The sequence below is a fragment of the Marmota marmota genome, unplaced genomic scaffold, assembly GCF_001458135.2.
Source record: "Marmota marmota marmota unplaced genomic scaffold, marMar, whole genome shotgun sequence".
In the NCBI taxonomy this organism is placed as follows: Eukaryota; Metazoa; Chordata; class Mammalia; order Rodentia; family Sciuridae; genus Marmota; species Marmota marmota.
In genome coordinates, this window is record NW_026000005.1 from 48,402,351 (window position 1) to 48,422,287 (window position 19,937).

The 19,937-nt window shown below is 46.0% G+C and overlaps 1 protein-coding gene across 2 annotated transcripts in view; it reads left to right on the forward strand.

Annotated features, from left to right (window-relative positions):
* Trpm8 (transient receptor potential cation channel subfamily M member 8) overlaps positions 1–17,346 on the forward strand; it is an 84,096-nt gene extending 66,750 nt beyond the window's left edge. The window contains exons 23-26 of one of the 2 annotated variants that reach the window (XM_015481608.2): positions 3,811–3,910; positions 4,868–4,901; positions 12,465–12,557; positions 14,799–17,346. In XM_015481608.2, the coding sequence (XP_015337094.1) occupies positions 3,811–3,910; positions 4,868–4,901; positions 12,465–12,515 (185 nt within the window). In that variant the 3' untranslated portion in view covers positions 12,516–12,557; positions 14,799–17,346. The remainder of the gene's footprint in view (positions 1–3,810; positions 3,911–4,867; positions 4,902–12,464; positions 12,558–14,798) is intronic. The other variant, XM_048808774.1, reaches the window with a different exon arrangement.
* Positions 17,347–19,937: the final 2,591 nt, after the last annotated feature.

Below are 19,937 nucleotides of genomic sequence, written 5' to 3' on the forward strand. Positions count from 1 at the left end.
CGGGGGGGGGGGGGGAATGGTCTTCATTATAATGGAAAAAAACTGGCGTTGAGGACAATTCTTTCTATATTTTTTATTGGTGCAAAATGGTTATACATAATGGTGGGATTTGTTGCCACACATTTGCACATGCATGTGACCTGACGGTATTTCCCATCTCAGCTGAGGGCAGTCTGGACGGTGGAAATCTAAGGGAGAATCCGGTCTAAGCCACTGGAGGAACATGGTCAGCGTGTTCTTTCCTCTTTTTGGCTTTTTGCCGGGTGAGCTAGAGTTTCTCCCATTGCTGACTTGTTCCTGCTGCTAGGTGTGCGTCTCCAGTGGCTGCTGGATGTGTCGGGTCCTGTCCCTTCCTTGGTGTTAGGCAAAATGGTCGCTAGCTGCCCTCCCTGGGGTTCATGTTCCATATTGAGCAGAAAGTAAAAATGTGAATTTTACTAACCTAAACATGACAATTGATGACAACTAAGAAAAATTGAACTTGCCAAGAACCATAATTTTTTATAGTTTTTTTTACGTAGAAAAAGAGGCCAGATTTACATAAATATGGCCTTAAACATTGGTTTAACATATTTCAGGCTATCCCCAGAGCTCTGACCCCCTACAGACAGGCTTCCAGAATGTCAGTGTACCAATCACACTCCATAATGTCATGGTCACCTTTTATAGCAGCATTATCAAGGCACCAACTGTATCTTTGGGGATGTCATTTACTGTGACCCACAGGAAGTTGCCTTTCTGTAGGAAGGTGTGTTGACAGTTTGGAGAAATTGCTCTCTCTTCCCATAATTTTGCCTCAGAAAGCAAAGTGAGTCACTTCCCAATAAAAGAATGAAGAGTCTTAGCTGAGGGTGGACATTGGAAGTCCTGGTGTGGAATCTCAGGGCACTAAGACCATATCCAAGTCTCTGGGGCACGTAATGACATTCCCTGGGCTGATGTGGCTCTGTCTCGAAACCATTTCATAGACGAGCATCCGCAGGACCTGGGAGAGGACTGGGGGAACCAACACATGCCGTAGGGAGGCTTATTAAGTTTCTTTTATTTGTTTTCCTCAGTGAATTCAAATAAAAAACCAAGCAGTGGATACAGGTCGCAGTGAGGGTGATTCTGACTCAGTGTGAAGAGAAAGCAGTGTCTGCGTCTCGTGCTGTCCGGAAATGAGACGAACGGCCCCGAGAGGCAGTGAATGGCCCCCCAGCACCGGGATTCAGGGGGCCGAGGTGGGCAGAAGGGCTCTAGGGGATTAAGGTCCATTCTCCAAAGGTCCTCGGCACTCAGCCCAGGATCCGGGGAACCAGGAAAATCAGTGTGTCAGGAGACCCAGCAGCCCCCCGGTTGGGGCCAGGTTGAGAGAGCAAGATGAGAGCACCGCCTTCCCCACGCGTGTCCAGCGCTTAAGCGCCACGTGAGCGCAGCGTGGAGTCACGTCCCCCAACTGGCCCTAAGTGGGACAGAGCTTCAGCTCAAGGAAGCAAACAGATGGGCCAGAAACGGCCGATGTTGACGTGGCCCGTCCTGTGATGAGCCCCAGGGGAGTGTGACCGCACAGTAAGCGGAGCACCTTTGTGAGCCGCGGGCATTCTGCTTCTTCCAGCAGTTCTTGTTCTCAGGAGGGAGCAAAGAGATAGAGGGAAGGGGAGTCCAGAGCAGGCCAGGGTCCTCTCCACCACAATGGCCAGCGAGGATGGAGAGCCAGTGTGCTGCTGGAGACGCCCAGGCCACCTGGTCCTGCCTGCTCATTTGCTTCTCGGAGATTCCAGAAACCACAGCATTCTGCCGTTGCCAGAGCCTCCTGTTGGCAACTCTCTTCCTAAACGTACTTTGCATTTGCCTCCAGATGATGGGGAAGTCATGGTTTAATTTTGAAATGGCCCTTCTTTGGAGGAAAGTGCAAGATTTGTCCAATAACTTTCAGGAAGGCTGAATCCAAACTTTCAGGTTTGGGAACACTTTAAAGTAATTAAAAAGTATGCTACTCAGTAATCGCATTTCTATAAAATATATATTTTTTGTGATTCAGATAGCAATCCATATTCATTACAGAACATTTGGAAAATACAGAAAATCACAAGTACAGATCAAGGGCACATGTAATCCCCCATTCAGAGATCAATATTTTCAGCATTCTGGCATTTATTCTATTACTCTCATGTGGATATGTAATTATTGAGTTATTCTATGCATATGCACTCTAATTGAATTTGTTTATTTACTAACATTACATGGTAAGCGTTTTCAATATCCATAAATTTAAAATATATAATAATTGTGAACTGTGGCTATATAATTAATTTAACCAATCCCTGGTTGTTAAACATATAGGTTGTTTTGACTCTTATTAGCATATGATATTATGATAAAGGATTTTATGCAATAATTTCCCAGCACATCATTAATTTTCTTTGCACATCATTAATGTTTTTTTCTAGAGTAACTCTAGAAATAATGATTTATAGAACCAGTTTTAGAAATCATTTCTAGAAAAGAAATTTCCAGATAAAGACTATGCATACTTTCAAGCTTGTGCATTGCCTGTCCCACCTCCAGCTTCTCATCCCATCACCCCAAAGGCTGTAGTAGTGTAGACTTTTCCATCCTGTGGGTGGCCTGCTTCTCCACATCCTTGCCAACACAGCACGTAGTCAATATTTTAGACCCTCCTAATTTTGCAGTGGGATCAGAGAAAATGCTATGTCCTCAGGCCAGCTAGCGTTTCTTAAAGAGGTTGGTCATTTGTCATTCCTGTTCTCTGCCCACCTGTGGTCAGGAGCCTTGAACCTTTCTGGGTTGATTTTTAAGTATTTCTGTTGGGCTCCTGCATAGACTTTAGTTTGAAGAAATGACATTGCCAACTACTTTGCTAGGAAAAATACAGTTGAAGAAAAATTGGGTAAGAATGACTTTGTAAAGTGAGTAATCAGCATCTAGAAATGAATTTGCTGTGGAGGATTTGCTTGAGTCCAGCCACTTGCATAGTGATCCTGTCTTTGGCCCTAATTAATTCTATTTCAATCCAGAAAGATATTATAATCCCTAAACTCTAATATAAGAATTAATACCTTTAAGTGGTAAGTTAAAAGTAAAAACTACATAAATCCAAGTGGCCACCTGCACAAACCTGTGCTTCCTGAATCCATGAGTTTACGAGGAGCTTTGATGTCCATTGTGGCATAGTACCTGAAACCTGGGTGGCATGATGACATTTGCCTGACATCTGAAGGGCTCAGGCACTTCAACAAGTTGAACTAAGAATCTTATGGGGACTTGCTCCAGGCCAGTTTGGCAGCATGCCCTGGCTTACAGGGAAAGGCCAGAGGTAAGGGGTTTCTTTGAGGTCCACTCCCGGACTGCATGCTTTGGAGGACAGGAACAGTGCCATGGGCTTATGTTCCTCTCCCTCAAAGCTCCCACCCTGTTTTTAGGTTGAGAATTAGTGAACACTATTAATTATTCAACTGAGTGGTTGAGTGTTGTAATGTCATCAAAATGGAAGAGGAGAACCAAATTCATCAGTGGGATGATTTTGCTGAGTCACAAAACACAGAGACAGTGTCTGAGCAGATTCCTACTTAGACTATAGATGGCATTCTCACTTCATGCAGGCAGCGCCAATTCCTCAGTGTTACCGAGACATCATCCCTATTGCTCTGCTGCCGCGGCTAGTAAGTAGCAGTCACCAGTCGGCTGGTGCAGGACGAGTCTAATCCTCCTGGTTCCAGAGCCTCCCAAAATGCTTAGCAGGTGTTGATTTAGGAAGCAAGAGGAAAATGAAACAATTCAAACGTTTTTCTCTTCTTATTATTCAAGGTTTCAGAAATGAGGACAATGAGACTTTGGCCTGGGAGGGTGTCATGAAGGAGAATTATCTGGTCAAGATCAACACAAAGGCCAGCGACACCTCGGAGGAGTATGTCTGTCACTCATTTCCACTCTGCAAGGCCCCTTTTGTATACGTAAGCTGGAGGGATGCAGGCAGCTTATGTGCATGCTCTGTAAGGCTCAGAAAAGCTTTACTGAGAAGCAATAGCACCCATAAAATATTATCCACCCCCTGCCTGGCTATCCTGATAGTCCTTCAGGGCCCTGGGGGAGAAAGAGGTATTTGGAGCATGGAACCAGGTACCAAGAGCCAGGCCTGCAGAAATTGCTTCCAGGAAGAACTCGGGCAATTGGCATTATCTTGCAGGGACAACTCACCTGTTTATCTCTGAGATGCAGAAGTACAGAGATTACAAAATGGAAACGTTTGGTTGATCTGATACAAGCTGTCCCTGAAAAGTCCTGACATCATTTTTGAATTGTATGCAGTTGTTATGGATGTCCGTGAGATCCACACACACAGTCACTACACATCTCCTAGATAAGCCCCAGCTCAGACTGTAGGTGTGCACAGAGTGTGTGCGTCCACAGAAGCATGCTCTGCTTATGAAGGTCAGCTGTCTTCCCTGACAGCTGCCACTCTTCCCAAGAGTTGAGAACATGCCTCAAATTTGCTCTAACAAAGTGTGAATAAATACAAGCACAACTAGTCCCTTAATCAGGTTGAACACAGCTCTCAGGAGGCAAGGGCAGCTGGGAACAGCAAGGTAGGCGCCCAGAGGTGCTGGACTCTGAGATCTTGGGTGTGGAACTGGGGACAGACAACTGCAGAAGCAGCATTTATTTGCTGTCCTTCTGATTGGGGTGAGAAAGGAATTCTGACTCGTTTGGGTATTAGGAAGGAATTTAAAAAGGTAAATGCAGTGGACCCTTAATGGAGCTGAAAATGAAGAAGCTCCGGTCCCTGTCCTTGGAAAGACTCACACGGGGCCGAGCAGCCTTTCTCTCTCTCACTCCTCTCCTTTTCTCATTTCCTCACTTCTAGGATGAGGCATCGGTTTAAACAGCTGGATACAAAGGTACGGCTCTATTTGTAGTTTGGGGAGCTGGGCTTTTTTTTTTTTTTAATCTTTAGTATCTTGGGATTTTCAACTAGAGGCAGTGGTCAAAAAACAAAAGAAGTTAATTATTTTTTTAAAAAAATCAGATGCAACGATTTCATGCTCAGCTGTCTCCAATCACTGGGTAGAGCTGGGGGCTGCGGCTGGGGAATGGCCACTCATGCTCCCGGACCCCATGGAGAGAAGTTCTGAGTGCTGCTTTCAGGAACTCCAAGATGGTGTGCGTCTTTATCTTTCTCTCTCTGATGTGGAGGAGATGTAGGCCACTCCAGGGAAGCCCCAGGAGCATCTGGAAGGAGCATTGCCCCCAGTCTGCCTCCTTACCTACCTGACTGGGAGGGACCTGCCAGCCCGTGGGCACATGTGGGACACATGGGCGGCAGCCGGCCGGGCTCAGCCTCAGCAGGAGCTGGAGTCGAGTCCTAAGTGCAGGATCCCTGCCAGGCTCTGAGGGGGAGATTTTGGGTATTTTACCCTGGTGCTTTGAAAATGGCATCTTGGATGGTGACATCTATGTACTCGCACGGTGTCGGGCCGTTTGAGAGCTGACGATACCCCATCTGGTTTGGCAGGACCCCCAGCACCCGGTAACCTGTTCACATAGGGGCTCAGTAGTGTTTGTGGAATGGATGATGAAGAAGCGCCGTGGCCCAGCTCATCTGGAGAACTCTGTTCGTGATCCTTGTTGACTGATTTGTGTAGCTTCCCACCCTTTAAACCTCAGGGCTGTTCATGGGCCTCTCCTGTTGGCCCCCTTGGGGCACCTCGAAGACCCGCGTGGTGGTCTGAGCCTGGTGCTGGGTCTTCCTGCCTCTCGAGCTCTTCCGTGCCTCCCTGGAACGGCCTCTGTGTTGGAGTAACTACTCAGGCGGTGAGGTGGTGGTGCTGACAGCTGAACGCATTGGTCACCATCTGGTTGTCCACTGCCGCACAACACCTGATTAGCCTATCGTGGTGTGGCTTCAGACAAGCATTTTCCTCATGGTGCTGTGGGTCAGGAACTCGAGAAGGGCTCAGCTGGGCAGTTCTGCTTCCTGGGTCCCAGCTGGGTTTACTGGGCTGGGTCAGCCGATGGCCAGGCCAGAAGCTGGTACCCACCACATGGTGTCCCATTTGCTAAGGTCTCCATGTGGCTGGGTATGCCACAGCATGGGGTCCTGGAGCAGCGCCCTGCTTATGGCAGGGACCTGCCAGCCTGGCTTCTAAGAGTGAGAAAACAAGCCTCCCGTGCTTCAGAGGCCAGGCCTGCACTGTCAGGGTGTCCCTTCCAGTACAGTGTCCCAGCAGCCATGGGTCACCAGAGTCAGGTGAGGGAGGAACAGATGTGTCCCCTTGGTGTGGGAGTGGCCTGTACATACAGGAGAGTGGGCTGGTGGTGGCCATCTCTGGAGACCTTCTATCACACAGTAGCATGTCTTGTTGTAGCCACGTTGGTTTTCCTGAGGGTCTGGGAAGACCCCAAGTCATTAGAGCTGAGCACCTGTACACTGGTGATCATGCCAGGATGTGCCCCATGATTATAGTCGGAGGAGAGAGGAGAGCAAAGCTCTGCATGTTTTGAAGGAGTAGAGAAGACTATCAAGAGAACACATGAAAGACAGAATAGGAGATTGGATTCTAAGGTTGGGTATTTACATTAGACATTTATAGAACCTTCTATAATACCTGAATTTTTCCACATCACACATTTATATTTAAGTGTGTCATTTGCTGTATCTGCATGTGCACCACATGGCACAGAATGTTTTGCTGAGTACTTGCTATCTACCAGGCATTGGGCTGAGTCTCAAAGCAAACCTGGCCCCTGAATTTTATGAATTAATCCTTTATTAAACAGTTTGGGTAAAGGGGGATCATTTTCAAGTTGACTCATGTAGGAATAAATGGTAATATCAATGCTTGCAGATTCAGGCAGGCATTCAACAGCTTGCCTGGGAAGGAAGCAGGGTTGGGCAACTCTGAAGATCTAGGACAGAAGTGAGGATTGTTCTAAGAGCTAAGGAAGAATAGCAGTGGCCAGGGGAGTGGGGTGGAAGGATGTGGAGAGACTGGGATGATTGCATATGGAAACCCACTTGCTTCTGTGGAAAGTTGAATTTTACTTCCATGCAAAAGAAGGCTCTGAGGAGATTTAACACCAAGAGGAACGTGCCTTGGGTGCTCCTTCCCCCGGCACTGAGTTACAGCGAGGCTGCATGGGAAGGGCTTGGGCAATCTGGTGGGGCTGTCAAGGTGCTAGGCACTTGTCCAGGCCCTGGTGTTTGTAGAGACACTGTCTATGTTAGTTAGTCGTTTTGTCTTTACTTATGGATTTTTTTTGGGTGGAAAGCCAGTTTAGGATTGTGATGAAGCTGCCCCACGCCACACCTCATCCAGACCCTCCTCTGGGACATGCACAGAATAGACAGAGGGTGCCAGAAAGGAACATGGCCCGGGTCTTCTGAGAAACCCAGTGCCCTGGGGTCAGGAGAGTTGAGAGTGTTGGGGATACTGGACAAGCTGTCCAGACCCTCAGGTTGTTTGTGGAACTTGACCCCTAACCTGTGAGGTCATGGGGGGCGGTGGGTCTGAGCAGTGGGGTCATGGTGGTGGTGACCTGGGGAGTCACGGAGAAGTGAAAGCTGTCCCCATAAACACCTGAGCCAGGGATCTCTGTAGACCTTGAAGCCGTGGTGCAGGCTGTCCCCCCCTGCATCCACCTGGATGGAGCTCAGCCCTTCTCTGGTTCCCCGCTTCAGCTAAAGCAGATGGGTTTGTTTCTAGGTTCTCTATACCAGGCATCTCATAGGTCTGGGCAGAATGGAGGCTGATCCCAGGAAGCCTCAGCTGCACAGCACAGAGCCTGAGCTGCCTCGCTGCCTCTCCCCCTCCTCCCGTGTTGCCCTGACCCCCTTTCTTACTTCCTCCCCTGCCCCCCCACCCTGAACAGCAAAAGTCCCCTCCTTTCCACTTGCATAGTTTCAGGATCATCTTTTGATGTTTTATTTCTTGAGCAAGGTTTTGGAGTCTTTTTTTCTTTTAAATTAGCTTTCTTTTAAAACGGTTTGATGGAGATGTCACTGACCTAGAAATTGTGTCTATTTAAGGCAGATGGCTGGCTGTTTGATGCATGTGTGCCTTGTGAAATGATCACCGCCATCCAGCTCTTTCATGATTACTATGTGTGTGTGTGTATGGAGAGACTTAACGTAAGGCCTGCCTCTCGGCAATTTCACATACACCATAGAGTGTTGGTAACTAGTGCCCACATGCTGTCCAGCAGATCTGTAGCACTTCTGCATCTTGCATAACTAAACTTCATGCTGTTGGACCAACATCGCCCCATTTCCCTGACCCCAGGCCCTGGCCACCTCCCTTCAACTCTCTGCTTCTATGAGTTTGATTATTTTAGGTTCCTCATGAGAGTGAGATCATGTAGGTTTTATCTTTCTGTGTCTTGCTCATTTCACCAGGTGCAGTGCTCCCTGGCTCCATCTCTGCTATTGCAGATGGCGGCATTTCCTTCCTTCCTTAAAGGCTGAAGACTTCTGCATTGTGCACATCCAGCACACTTTCTTTATGCTTTGATCTGCTAATTGACAGGTTGTTTCATGATTTTGGCTATTGCAGGGATAATGCTGTAATGGACCTGGTAATGCAGACATCTCTTCATAACCCTGATTTCAAATTTTCGGAAACTTATCCAGAACTGGGATTGCTGGATCCTACGTAGTTCTGTCTTTAATGTTTTGAAGAACTTCCATGCTGTTCTCCAAATAGTGATACAATTTCTGTTCCCATCAACAGTGCACAAGGGGTTCCTCGTCTCCACATTCTCACCAATGTCTGTCTTTGTGACGATAGCCACCCTGCGGGTGTGAGGAGGCATCTCGTGTGGTTTTGATTTGCCTTTCCTTGGGGATTTGGATGCTGAGCACCTTTTCACATACCTGTCAGCCATTCAGATTGCTTGTTTGAAGACGTGTCTAGTTGCATGGGGTTTATTTGCATTTGTGCATGGATTTCCTTACAGATTTCGGGTGCTACCACTAATGGACACATGGTTTGAAGATGTCCTCTTCCTGGATGCTGCCCTTCCTCTTGCTGACTTTCTTGTGCTGTGAAGAAGCTCTTGTCTGTAATGCACGTGTCTGTTTTTCCTTTTGTTCTGTGCTTTTGGGTCTGTATCCCAAAAACTCACTGCCCAGAAAAAAGATGTGGAGATTTCCCCACGCTTTCTCCCTGGAGCTTTACAATTTCAAGTCTTATGCTTCATTTAACTCTTTGATTCATTTTTAGTTGTTTTTTTAAACCCCAATTTCATTCTTTTGCTTGTAGATACCCAGTTTCCCCAACATCATTTGATGAAGAGACTCCTCTTTGCCTTCTTGGTCTTCTTTTCAAAGATCCTTCGGCTACAAGTACATGGGTGTTTTTCTAGGTTCTCTATTCTGCCTCATGGGTTTATCTGTCTGTTTTTATGTCAGTCCCATACTGTGTTGATTACTTTAGCTTTGTAATGTATGCTGGAATTAGAAAGAATGTTGCCTCTGGCTTTGTTCTTGGGCAGAATTGCCTTGGCTACCTAGGGTATTTTGTGGTTCCATACAAGTTTCAGGCTTTTCCTCCATTTCTGTTAAAAAATGCTTTTGGGCTTTTGATATGGATTGCTTTGCAACTGTACTTTGAACAGTAGGGACATTTTAACACTATTTATTTTTCCAATCCATAAGCATGGGTTGCTTTTCCATTTGTTTGTATCTTTTAAATTTTCTTCATCAGTTATTTTAATATTTGGTGCACTAACTTAACTTTGGTTACCAAAGTCAACTCCTAGTTGTTTTATCCTTTTGGTTACTATGTACATGATATTATCTTCCTAATATCCCTTTTGGACAGTTAATTCTTGGTGTATAGAAATGCTACTGGTTTTTGTATGGTGATTTTGTATCCTGAAATTTTATTGAATTTGTTAAATATTTCCAGCCTTTTTTTGGTAGAGTCTTAGGGTTGTCTACATATAATATCACCTGTAAATAGATTTGGATGCCTTTTATTTCTTTTTCTTGCCTGATTGCTCTGGCTAGTACTTCTAATATTATTTTGAATAGCAGTGATGAGAGTGGACATCCTTGTCTTCCTTCAGATTTTAGAGGAAAAGCTTTTGTTTTCCCCCACTTAACATGGCATGATACGTCTCTCCATCTGTCTTTGGAGAAATGTATGTTTCTATGTAGATACATAGATAATAGATATAGATATGCATCTCTTTTATTGTGTCACAGTAAATTCCTTCTATGCCTATTTTGTTGAGTTTTTATCATGAAAGAATGTCAAAATTTGTCATCTACTGTTTCTGCATCTATTGAGCTTGATTATGTGGTTTTTGTCCTTCCTTCTGTTAATGTGGTTCATCACATTGATTAATTTTCATATGTTGAATCATCCTTATATCCCAGACATAAATATCACTGGGTGTATGATCCTTTCCATGTGCTCTTGAATTTAGTTTGCTAGTATTTTATTGAGGATTGTTGTGTCTTTATCACCAGGGATATGAATCTGTAGTTTTTTTTTTCTGTTGTCTTTGTCTGGCTTTGGCGCCAGGGTGATGCCTGCTTCAAACTCATCTCTTCTATTATTTTTTTTGGAAGAGTTTAAGAAGGGCTGGTATGAATATCTGGTAGGATTCACTCATGAATCCATTTGTTCCTGGGCTTTTCTTCCTTAGAAGTTTTTTTTTAAATTTTTAAATTTTTTCTAGTTGTTGATAGCTCTTTATTTCATTTATTTATATGTGGTGCTGAGAATCGAACCCAGTGCCTCACCCATGCCAGGCAAGCGCACTACCGCTGAGCCCCAGCCCCAGCCCCATCCGTAGAAGGTTTTTGATACCAATTCAGCCTCCTTGTCTGCCATTGGTTTGCTCAGGCCTTATGTTGCTTCTTAATTCAGCCTTGGTAGATTGTATGTGTCTTGAGAGCCCCAAGCTAAACTGAGGCTCTAGACCAGAACAGTTGGGAACCTGCACTAAAGGAAACGGTGAGACGCTGGGGGATTGTTCACAGAGAGCGCCTTGCAGGGACAGCCAATCGCGCAGCTGTCTGACCTGTCACCAGGGAGCTCCTGACATGGGAGACCTGTGTGTTCCGGCAGAGGCTCTGTGGTTCTTGTCCACCTCACGTCCCATGTGCCTGTTGACCATTGCTCTGGGGATGGGAGCTGACTGTTCTTTCCAGCATGGGGTCTGGGTTAAGGAAGCCCCATTTGAAGACAAATGGAAGGTGTGAATTCAAGATGCCACCACAATAGGAAATGAGTTTTTTCTTAGTCTGAAAGCTTATCAATTTAAAAAAAAAACAAAACACACACACACACACACCAAAATCTCTTTGTTTTGCTGATTCTTTTAAAACTGTTTTTCTGTTCCTCATTTCATTTATTTGCTCTTGGAGTCTTCTGCTTTACTTTAAACAGCTTATTAAAGTCAATTCACTATTAACAAAATCTCCCATAGGATGAAAAAATTTCTCCATCTCATTATATCAGAAACAAAGTTACTTACAACTGACCTTAAGTATGTAAATGGAGATCTTACTGTGCCCTATTTTATTTTTATTTTTTGTCGGGTATCCATTAGTCCTTATGGTTTCTTTTTCTTCTTCTTCTTTTTCTAAGTTAAAAGAAGAGGTTATTACTGAAAATAAGTCCAGCTTAAAGAGAGATTCTTTAAGTGAATGGTATACCAAGTTACTAAGCCAGATGTATAGAAATAACATTATGAGGGGCTGGGGATGTGGCTCAAGCGGTAGCACGCTCTCCTGGCATGCACGGGGTGCTGGGTTCGATCCTCAATACCACATAAGAATAAAGTAAAGATATTGTGTCCACCAAAAACTAAAAAATAAATATTTAAAAAAGAAATAACATTATGACCATGAACTTTAATCAAAATACCAATGTGACATGTAATTTAAAATGACTTCATACATTTTGTGTAATAGAGTTGTGAAACATATGTGCATAAGTAATAATTTTATTACACTTTTTATTTAAATCATGTTTTAATGTTTAAACTATTTGTGGGTGTGTTTGGGGAGGAGACTTCATTGACAAAAATTTTGATTTATTAGTATCATCTCATATAATTTTATCAGTATTATACTTTCACAAAGCAAAACTACTAGTATCTGATGATATTTTAGTATAATATTACATATAACATTCTTATTTTTACATCTCACTCCTTTGTATCCTTGCAATCTGTTTTTTTCTGTGAAGGAACCACTAGTGATTGGCATTTGAGTAAAGATAATATCAATTGGTTTACTAAAATTTATAAATTTCTAGTGCTATGATCTCAGAAAGTGAGCAATAAACAGGGTTTGAAATTTCATGTGCTACTCTCATTCTTCCCTAACCTAGATGTCTGGAATTTGCTTTCAGTGTATCTCTGTTTTATGGAAAAGCCATAGAGCAATCATTTAAAATTGAATGTTGGAAAATTCATCTTAAGAACATATTTTTTTTTCCCTTTTCAAGCTTAATGATCTCAAGGGTCTTCTGAAAGAGATTGCTAATAAAATCAAATAAAATGGCATGAACGTGTGTGGAGAAAAATCTAATTATGTCAAGGTGAGTTGTTCTAATGGGTTTTTTCTTTGGTCTGAAAATTTGTACTTTAAGACGATTTTAAAATCATGATAATAATTTCACTTGCTTTATGTTATGTTATCATATTTGAAAATAAAGCATTGTGCAAAAACCGAAAACCAAATAACTTAGGGCTACAGAGATGAGCATGTGGGAGCCTGTCCCCACGTGTCCCTGCCTACTGCTAGCTGTGGGGCACCAGTAGCCTTTGGGAGCTTTGAAAGTGCTTGCAGCCTATTCCGCTATTTGACATGAATTGAAACGCGGTCACGCTGTTCTAAGACTTGCTACTTTTTTCTCCCTTAACATTATATCGGAGATATCTTTATACATCAGCACCTAAGATGTACATATCTTGTAATTCATTATTGTCTTTCTTGATTTGGGATATATAAATGGAGGGTGATCGTGTTTTCTAGCTCAAAGTGCTTTCGTGTGGTAGTCAGGGGTTTTAGCAATAGCTCCTCTGCACGGTGAGGATGTGATTAGGGGAACTGGGAAGATGGAGCTCAAGGCTTTGCTCCAGGGTCTTACCATGTTCTCTAAGTATGTTTCCTGTTACCTGTCCAAACCCTGGGACCAAATGTTAAAGGACGTGGGACGTTAGGGCAAAATAGCTGTGGGCTTATTACATTTCAGAGAATGGAAACAAAGAATCCCCCCCAACCCCACCGCCATTATTACTCAGCGAGTGGCTGCTGGATGCCCGGAGCTGTGTGGTCACTTGCACTGACCTTCGCACTGAGGGCTGTGCATTAAGCACTCAGACCACAGCATTTCCATCTGTGGAGTGGCTGTGCTCCGGGGGAAATCGTGGGGCATTGTTTCCTTGCCATCCTTCTGGTCACTCAGCTCTTTTCCTTGAGTGCTGACACTTACAGATCATGTTAAAAGCCCTTCATTGTGGAGAGCTTTGTTAGAGAAAAATGGAGGCGTATCTGACATAATCTGAAAGGCAAGGACATCTGGAGCGCTAGGAACCAAGCTGCGGGGGCTGGGGTGTAGCTCAATGGGAGCACATTTGCCCACCATGGGAGAGGCCCTGGGTCCATGCCCTGCACTGAAAAATGAAATAAAACAATATAAATAAAGGAATATAAGCCTTGCATATTCAGAAATAACATTTCAACTGTTCACTGCAGTGTTCAATGAAAATAATAGTAAACCTGGTAATAAATCATAACTTGGATTTTGAAATACTTGCCATTTTGTTTTATGGTCTAAAAGATAGGGGATAAAACCCAATCATGGACAGATACAACAATTCAGGGTGGTTAAGTGGTGATTAAGGAGTTGTAATAACCAGGAAAGACTCAAGTTCAGACCTGCATCCACCTCTGGAAGCTCTGGCTGTGGTGAGTGGGCGATAGATGGGCTTCATCCCTGTCCACTGCCCTCTGCTCGGCCATAGACCTTCAGTAGTATATTGAGAGTTAATTAAATGGTGAGCAGAGATGAACTGGGATGGCGTCACCTGGTTGCCGTGTGTGCTGGTGTATGTGAGCACACAATATGAAAGACAGACTGGGGTAAGACAGCGTGCGGGAGAACAGGTAGAGAGAGGTGTCCCACCCACCCTCAGCCACTGACATCTTTGGGAACAGTGACTTTGGCACATCTAATTTTTGTGTACTTTTTACCTCTAGATATAAGATAATTTTTTTGGACATTTTCTGTCTGTTGTATCCTTAAGAATTTTGCTGAAAATTTGATTTCATAGGCATCCAGCTACAGGTGGTTAAAATGTTCCTCTTGAGGTGCTTCCTGATGCCTCTGTCTCTGAGGGGTCAGGTGGCCGCCTTTCCCTGGGCCTCAGTCAAGGGAACCAAAGCTCAGCTCAGAAGACTGTGAGCTGGTACAGGTCCAGCAGGGCAGAGCTGACCTGGGACAGGCCTCTCCCAGTTCTCGCATCTCTATCCCCAAATCAGCCTTTCACCATCTCTTGGGAGGGAATAAACAGAGGGCTGTGTGTTTCACACTGTGGTTAAAAGGAAGGAAGTCCAGGGTGAGAGGTGGCCATTCTCCACCCGCCTTGTTTGTACCTGAGCAGCGGGGCGTCTCCAGGAGCCGGGGAAGGGCTCCCTGAGATGGCCTCTCCCCACACAGCGCTTGCCTTCTGACAGCCAGAGGATCTGAAGTTGTCCTGGGAGTCTTCTAGAGCTGCATTTGGGCAGGTTCTCCCGGGCTTCGCTTCACTATCAACTCCCTGTTTTTCTTGTGCAGAAACCACTGAGTAAAGAACGCGCTCAGAGACTTTCGGGGTCTTGACCTCGCTGCATGAGTCGAGCCTGGGCATCCTACCTAACTCTCGAGTTCACCCCAGCCACTGGCCAGAGCACACATCCTTCAGAAAGAAACCTTCTTGGAGCCACTTCAACACCAAAAGAAACCCCTCGTCTGTGGTGGGACGCGTGGCCCCTGTCCCACCGTGGCATGCCACGGAGCAAACCTGGCTGGCCTGGGAGCGGAGCGGGTCTTCCTACCTAGGATCTGCTTTTGTTTTCACAGGTGACGCCACTCTCCGGCCAGGCAGGTGCAAGGGAAGCTGGTCACCATCCTGCTATTGGCTGCTGAGAGTTCCCAGGTTCCTGGACACAGAGGGGTGGTTCTTAGTCACCCCAGGGTGCCGGGACCTGAGAAGCAACATGAAGACGATGAAAGTGCGTCTGCCTCCGGTGCCCCTGCTCTGTGTCCCGAGCCTCCTGCAGAAGAGTCTGCCTGTTCTGGACTCGTCCTCTTTCCCTCGCCTTTCTTACTCTTGACCACAAGCCTACTAGGAGAGCGTCCCCCGTGCACAGAACAGCCTGGCTGCCTGACTCCATGTGGTTTTCTTGTTTATTTCCAGTTGAGTCCTTACCGTTTCCTTTTTTGTATTGTGGGACTGATTTCTTGACATATTGTTAAAAGTCTCCCAAATCAGGTCAGATTCTAAAACGTGCTGTAGCAAGAGGACCCCGCTGTGCTCAGGGTGGGGGCTCTTTTCACTCCTCCTCCAGCTTCTCAGCACTAGGGCAGGGGCCCAGGGGTGACTCCCTCTCCACCTGGCGGGGGTTGCTGCTGCTGAGGGCTGCACTGCTCCTGACCATGTGAACAGTCACTGGTAGTGGACCCTCAAGAGGCGCTATGATCTCCCTGGGTGCTCCTCTGATTTATTATTTTTTCATTAAAAATAATACCTGGATAGAAACTTTAGACCACACAGAGATGTAGAAAGAACACCAACACCTAAAGGTCATCACCGTTCATGTTTGTGGGAGTTTCTCCAAGTCTAGTTTCTTTCTAAGCACATTTTATTTCCCTTTCAAAATGTTAAATAATGTTATTATATTGCATATATGGTTTTGTATAAGCTTTTCCACATAATATTTCATCAAAGATGTTTTCTTTATATTCATGGTATTCTTCAATGTTGTATCAGTAATTCCATGATATTCCACCTCTAGTGATGCCTCTACTGTTGGTCATTGAAGGCTGTTTCCAGTTGGCCATCGGGATGAACATTTTTGTGCATGAATCTTTTTCTGCATTGGGCCAATTCCCCAAGGCTTAGATTTCAAGGAATATCTATAGTGATTATCAAACCACTTCCAAGGCTTTCTCATAAATGTATAGCAAATAGGAATTGTTAACTTGAGTATACGATATGAGACACATGAAGCTACAACTATTAAAATATTATATTTAATCCTTAGTTTAGGAAGAAGCTCCTATGCCTATTTAAACATTATGGGTGGTGAAGGCATTGGTATAGAGTTGAGAATTCTCTTACTGAGCACATGCAGTCCCCTCTTTTTCTGAAAGTGGTGGTATCTGAGCTCCAAAGAGAAGCACTGGAGGTGTATCAGGCAATTTAAATGCCATAACTGTTTTTTCAGCTTTGAGTAGACTATAAATGCCACGGCTGAAGAAGGGAATCCTGGAAGGCAGCTATTCAATGAACAGCTAATTAGAGAAACCAGAAAGCATTGACCAAAAAAAGTTGAGTTTCATTTTGTATGGGCAATATTTAAAATGACTATTCACCACCTTTATAAGGTTTTCAGGGACTGAATTCAAATAGAAGGTGACTTTTTACGCAACCCCAGTAATGGCCTGAAAGGGAATAGTGTCTATCAGTTCATGGCTTCGGTGAGGGAAGTGGATGGGACAAAAGTTACATGACAAAAATGGTCAATGAAAAGAAAGTTCAAAATTTCTCCCTTAGAGAGAGAATGTCACTTGCATGTCACCATGGCAACTTGAATACCTGCTGTTCTGAAACTCCCAGGAAGGTCATTCCTCTCCATGCTGGTTGGAAAAAGGAACGCATTTGGCAAACACAAGACTGTGCAGGCCAAAGAGCGGCTCGGGGAGCCAGTCCCTCAATTCAGGTGGGGAATTTCAATGAAATCAGTAAATCAAGTCAGAACTCCCAGAGGTGAAGGTCAGTGTCATCTATTTGCTGGTCACCCCCTAGAGGACTTATTCATACGGTTTCTAGTGCGTCTCGTCTGCTGGACGTTTCTGCCCAGCTGCTCGACGTGATTTTTGCTTATGCGAAATCGTTTCTAGTGTAACTCATGAAAACAGCACACGTATGGAAATTCCTTCCTCATTCAAAGGTGCTACATCCTCGTGTATGATCAGTGTGTTCTGTGGTCTTAGGCACAACTGGAGAACTCTGTGGCTTGATCCAAATGACTGTTAATAATTAAATAACAGAGGAATTGTCTGTCCTGTGTTCCTTTTGCTATTCTACTGAGAGTGGAAAAAATAAAATTCTTATCATTGAGTCCGAATCATTTTGGAAGGGATTTGGTTCTCCGGAGTTACGTGAGCTGCCATTTCTGAGCGGGTGACTGGAACGTTCTGGTTGCACGCCAGTGGAAGGAAGCCCCCTGTGGTTCCGGTTCTTGTCAGCAGAGGCACTCTTTGGATCTTTGGTGGGTTTATGTTTAGGGACACATCTGTAACCTGAGTCTCCAGCTTCACTCACCTAGAGCCACCCTGATGTGACAGCAGTTATTTCTGAGGTTGCAGGGGTCTCACACACAGGTGCACAGGCTCTGTCTTGGGGCCAACATGGAAGTCCATTATCTACCATCCCACCCCACAATGGAGCCTCCTCCATGTGTGGGACATGCTTTCCTTGCTTAGGTGGTGTCCCCTTGAGTGCTTTTAGGTCCTTCTGGTCCAGATCCGTGGATATCCCTGGAAAAATTGGGAAAGCCCGTCTCCCCCAACTGCTCCTCTTTGGTGCACGGGGAACTGAGTGTGTGGTTGTCATGGAGACGATTGCTACCTACAGCCTCTGTCTCAGAAACAAAGGCTCACAAGTCAGGTCCCCCAACCCTGTACCCCAAGTGGGAGCTGGAGATGCAGCCATTCGCTGTCCACTTTGACCCTTCAGCCCATACATGAAGACACATATCGTCCTGAAGATGGAAATCTGCAGAAAAGCACCCTTTGGGACCCGCCCTCTGTGTTGTCACTGAATGTCTCCTGTGAACACTTCTTTGGTCATAGAATTGCAAAATAAATGAAAGGAATTGGCGGGCTCAGTCTTCTACCGTTTACAATCTATGGCGTAGATGAGGTGCATTTAAAAAAGAGGATTCATGCTGAGAGACACAGGGCCAGATGCCAATGCAGAGGGACCCAGAATCAGGAGGTTCTGGTGGAGGGATTAGAGACGTCCCTGGGGACACTCATCCTGGCTTGTGCAGTGGGTGCAGAAAGTCAACTCCCCTGAAGGGGGATTTCTTCCACTGGCATGCAACCAGAATGTCCTCTCAAGGGGCAGAAGTGCCCCACCAACACCTCATGGTGGAGAGCAAGACGTAAGCAGCTAAACATGGTCACCACCTGCTGTGACGGGGCGGGCGAGGCATCTGAGGCTGCTGGGGATGTTGGGGAGGACTGAGTGAGAAGGAAGAAAGAACACAAAGGTGGGGGCAGGCTAGAGGGGTGAGTTGAGGAGCATGTGTTTGGGGGACCCCTCTCTGTGATGGTGCAAATTTTCAGAAAAGAAGTATACGAGTCTTGGGCTTCAGCTCAGCAGTAGAGAGTTTGCCTAGTACATGCCAGGCCTGGATTCCATCCTCAGCACTGCAGAAAAACAAGCCAAACACTCAGAGTCTTCCAGAACACGGATCACGCCATGCCTGAGCCTCCTGTGGCTCCCATCAGACCGGATCACAAGGAATCCTTCAGGCCCACGCTTCCATCAGAGTTATCACCGCTCCCATTCATTCTCACTGTGGCCAAGAGCGCCATCTTCCTGGGACCCAGGAAGAGCCTCCCCCTCTTTGCTCATGGGTCATCAGTGGCTCCCCACTGAGTTCTGCTTCACTCCCTGACGTGGGGCCTGCAGGTCTCGGCAGCCTGGCCCTTGCTCGTCTCAGCAGACATCACGCAACCCTGCCTGCCTAGTTCTCAACCCTGGGGAAGCCGTGTGGGCAGTGACTTCTCGCCAGCCCCCATGGCGGGGCCCATCCTGAGCCACATGTCTTCTTCCTGGAAGGTTCTGACCCTGGCCATCCAGACTCTGTGCCTGGGGGAGACCAAGCTGCCTGTGTTGTCCCCTCATCGTGGGTTTCTTTCTCTCTTTTGTTTCTTGTCTCAGTGGACTTTCTCCTAGGAGCAGTGGAGTACTGTCACTCAGAACCACAGGACAAGTTTGCTTTGCTGCCTGCTGGCTCTGTGACTTTGAGAAGGTCACATGGACTTCGTATGCTTTGGTTTGCTCATCTGTGAAATGACCGCAGTTCCTCGGAGGGTTGAGGGGATTCCATGGGGGAGTGGAGAGTCCCGAGGCCCAGGCCTGGCCCGCTGGAGCTGCTCCGCGAATGTCAGCATTCACTGTCACTGTTCTCACATGTCCCCTCTGTCCGGAGTCTCCTCCTCCACTCTCTCTTACAAACTCCTGTGCTACTGTCAGAGCCCTGCTGTGACCAGCCTGTGCCTCCAGAGCAGCCTCTAGCACCTCTGTCTTCCACTCCTGGCCCAGGTAGGCCACCTGGGGCTAGAGGAGGAGTCCTTGCCACAGGCCCGGCCAGGCGCCACCTGCCGGCTCAGCGCCAGGCATGCCGACCGGGAAGCTGCGTTACTAGTCACCATCGGTGCCCATGGCTGGGTCTCCCTCCCATACATAAATATCATACATAAATATCATACATAAATGGAGTGCAGCTTCCCATTCTTCTGGTTGTGCCTGATGTAGAATCCCACCAGTTGTGTAGTCATATATGCCCACAGGGTCATAATGTCTGATTCATTCTGTGTTCTTCCTACCCCCAGACCCCCTCCACTCCCTTCACTCCCCTCTGCCTAATCCAAAGTACCTCTGCGGGAGGCCGTCATGTCATGTGACCAGCGTTTTCT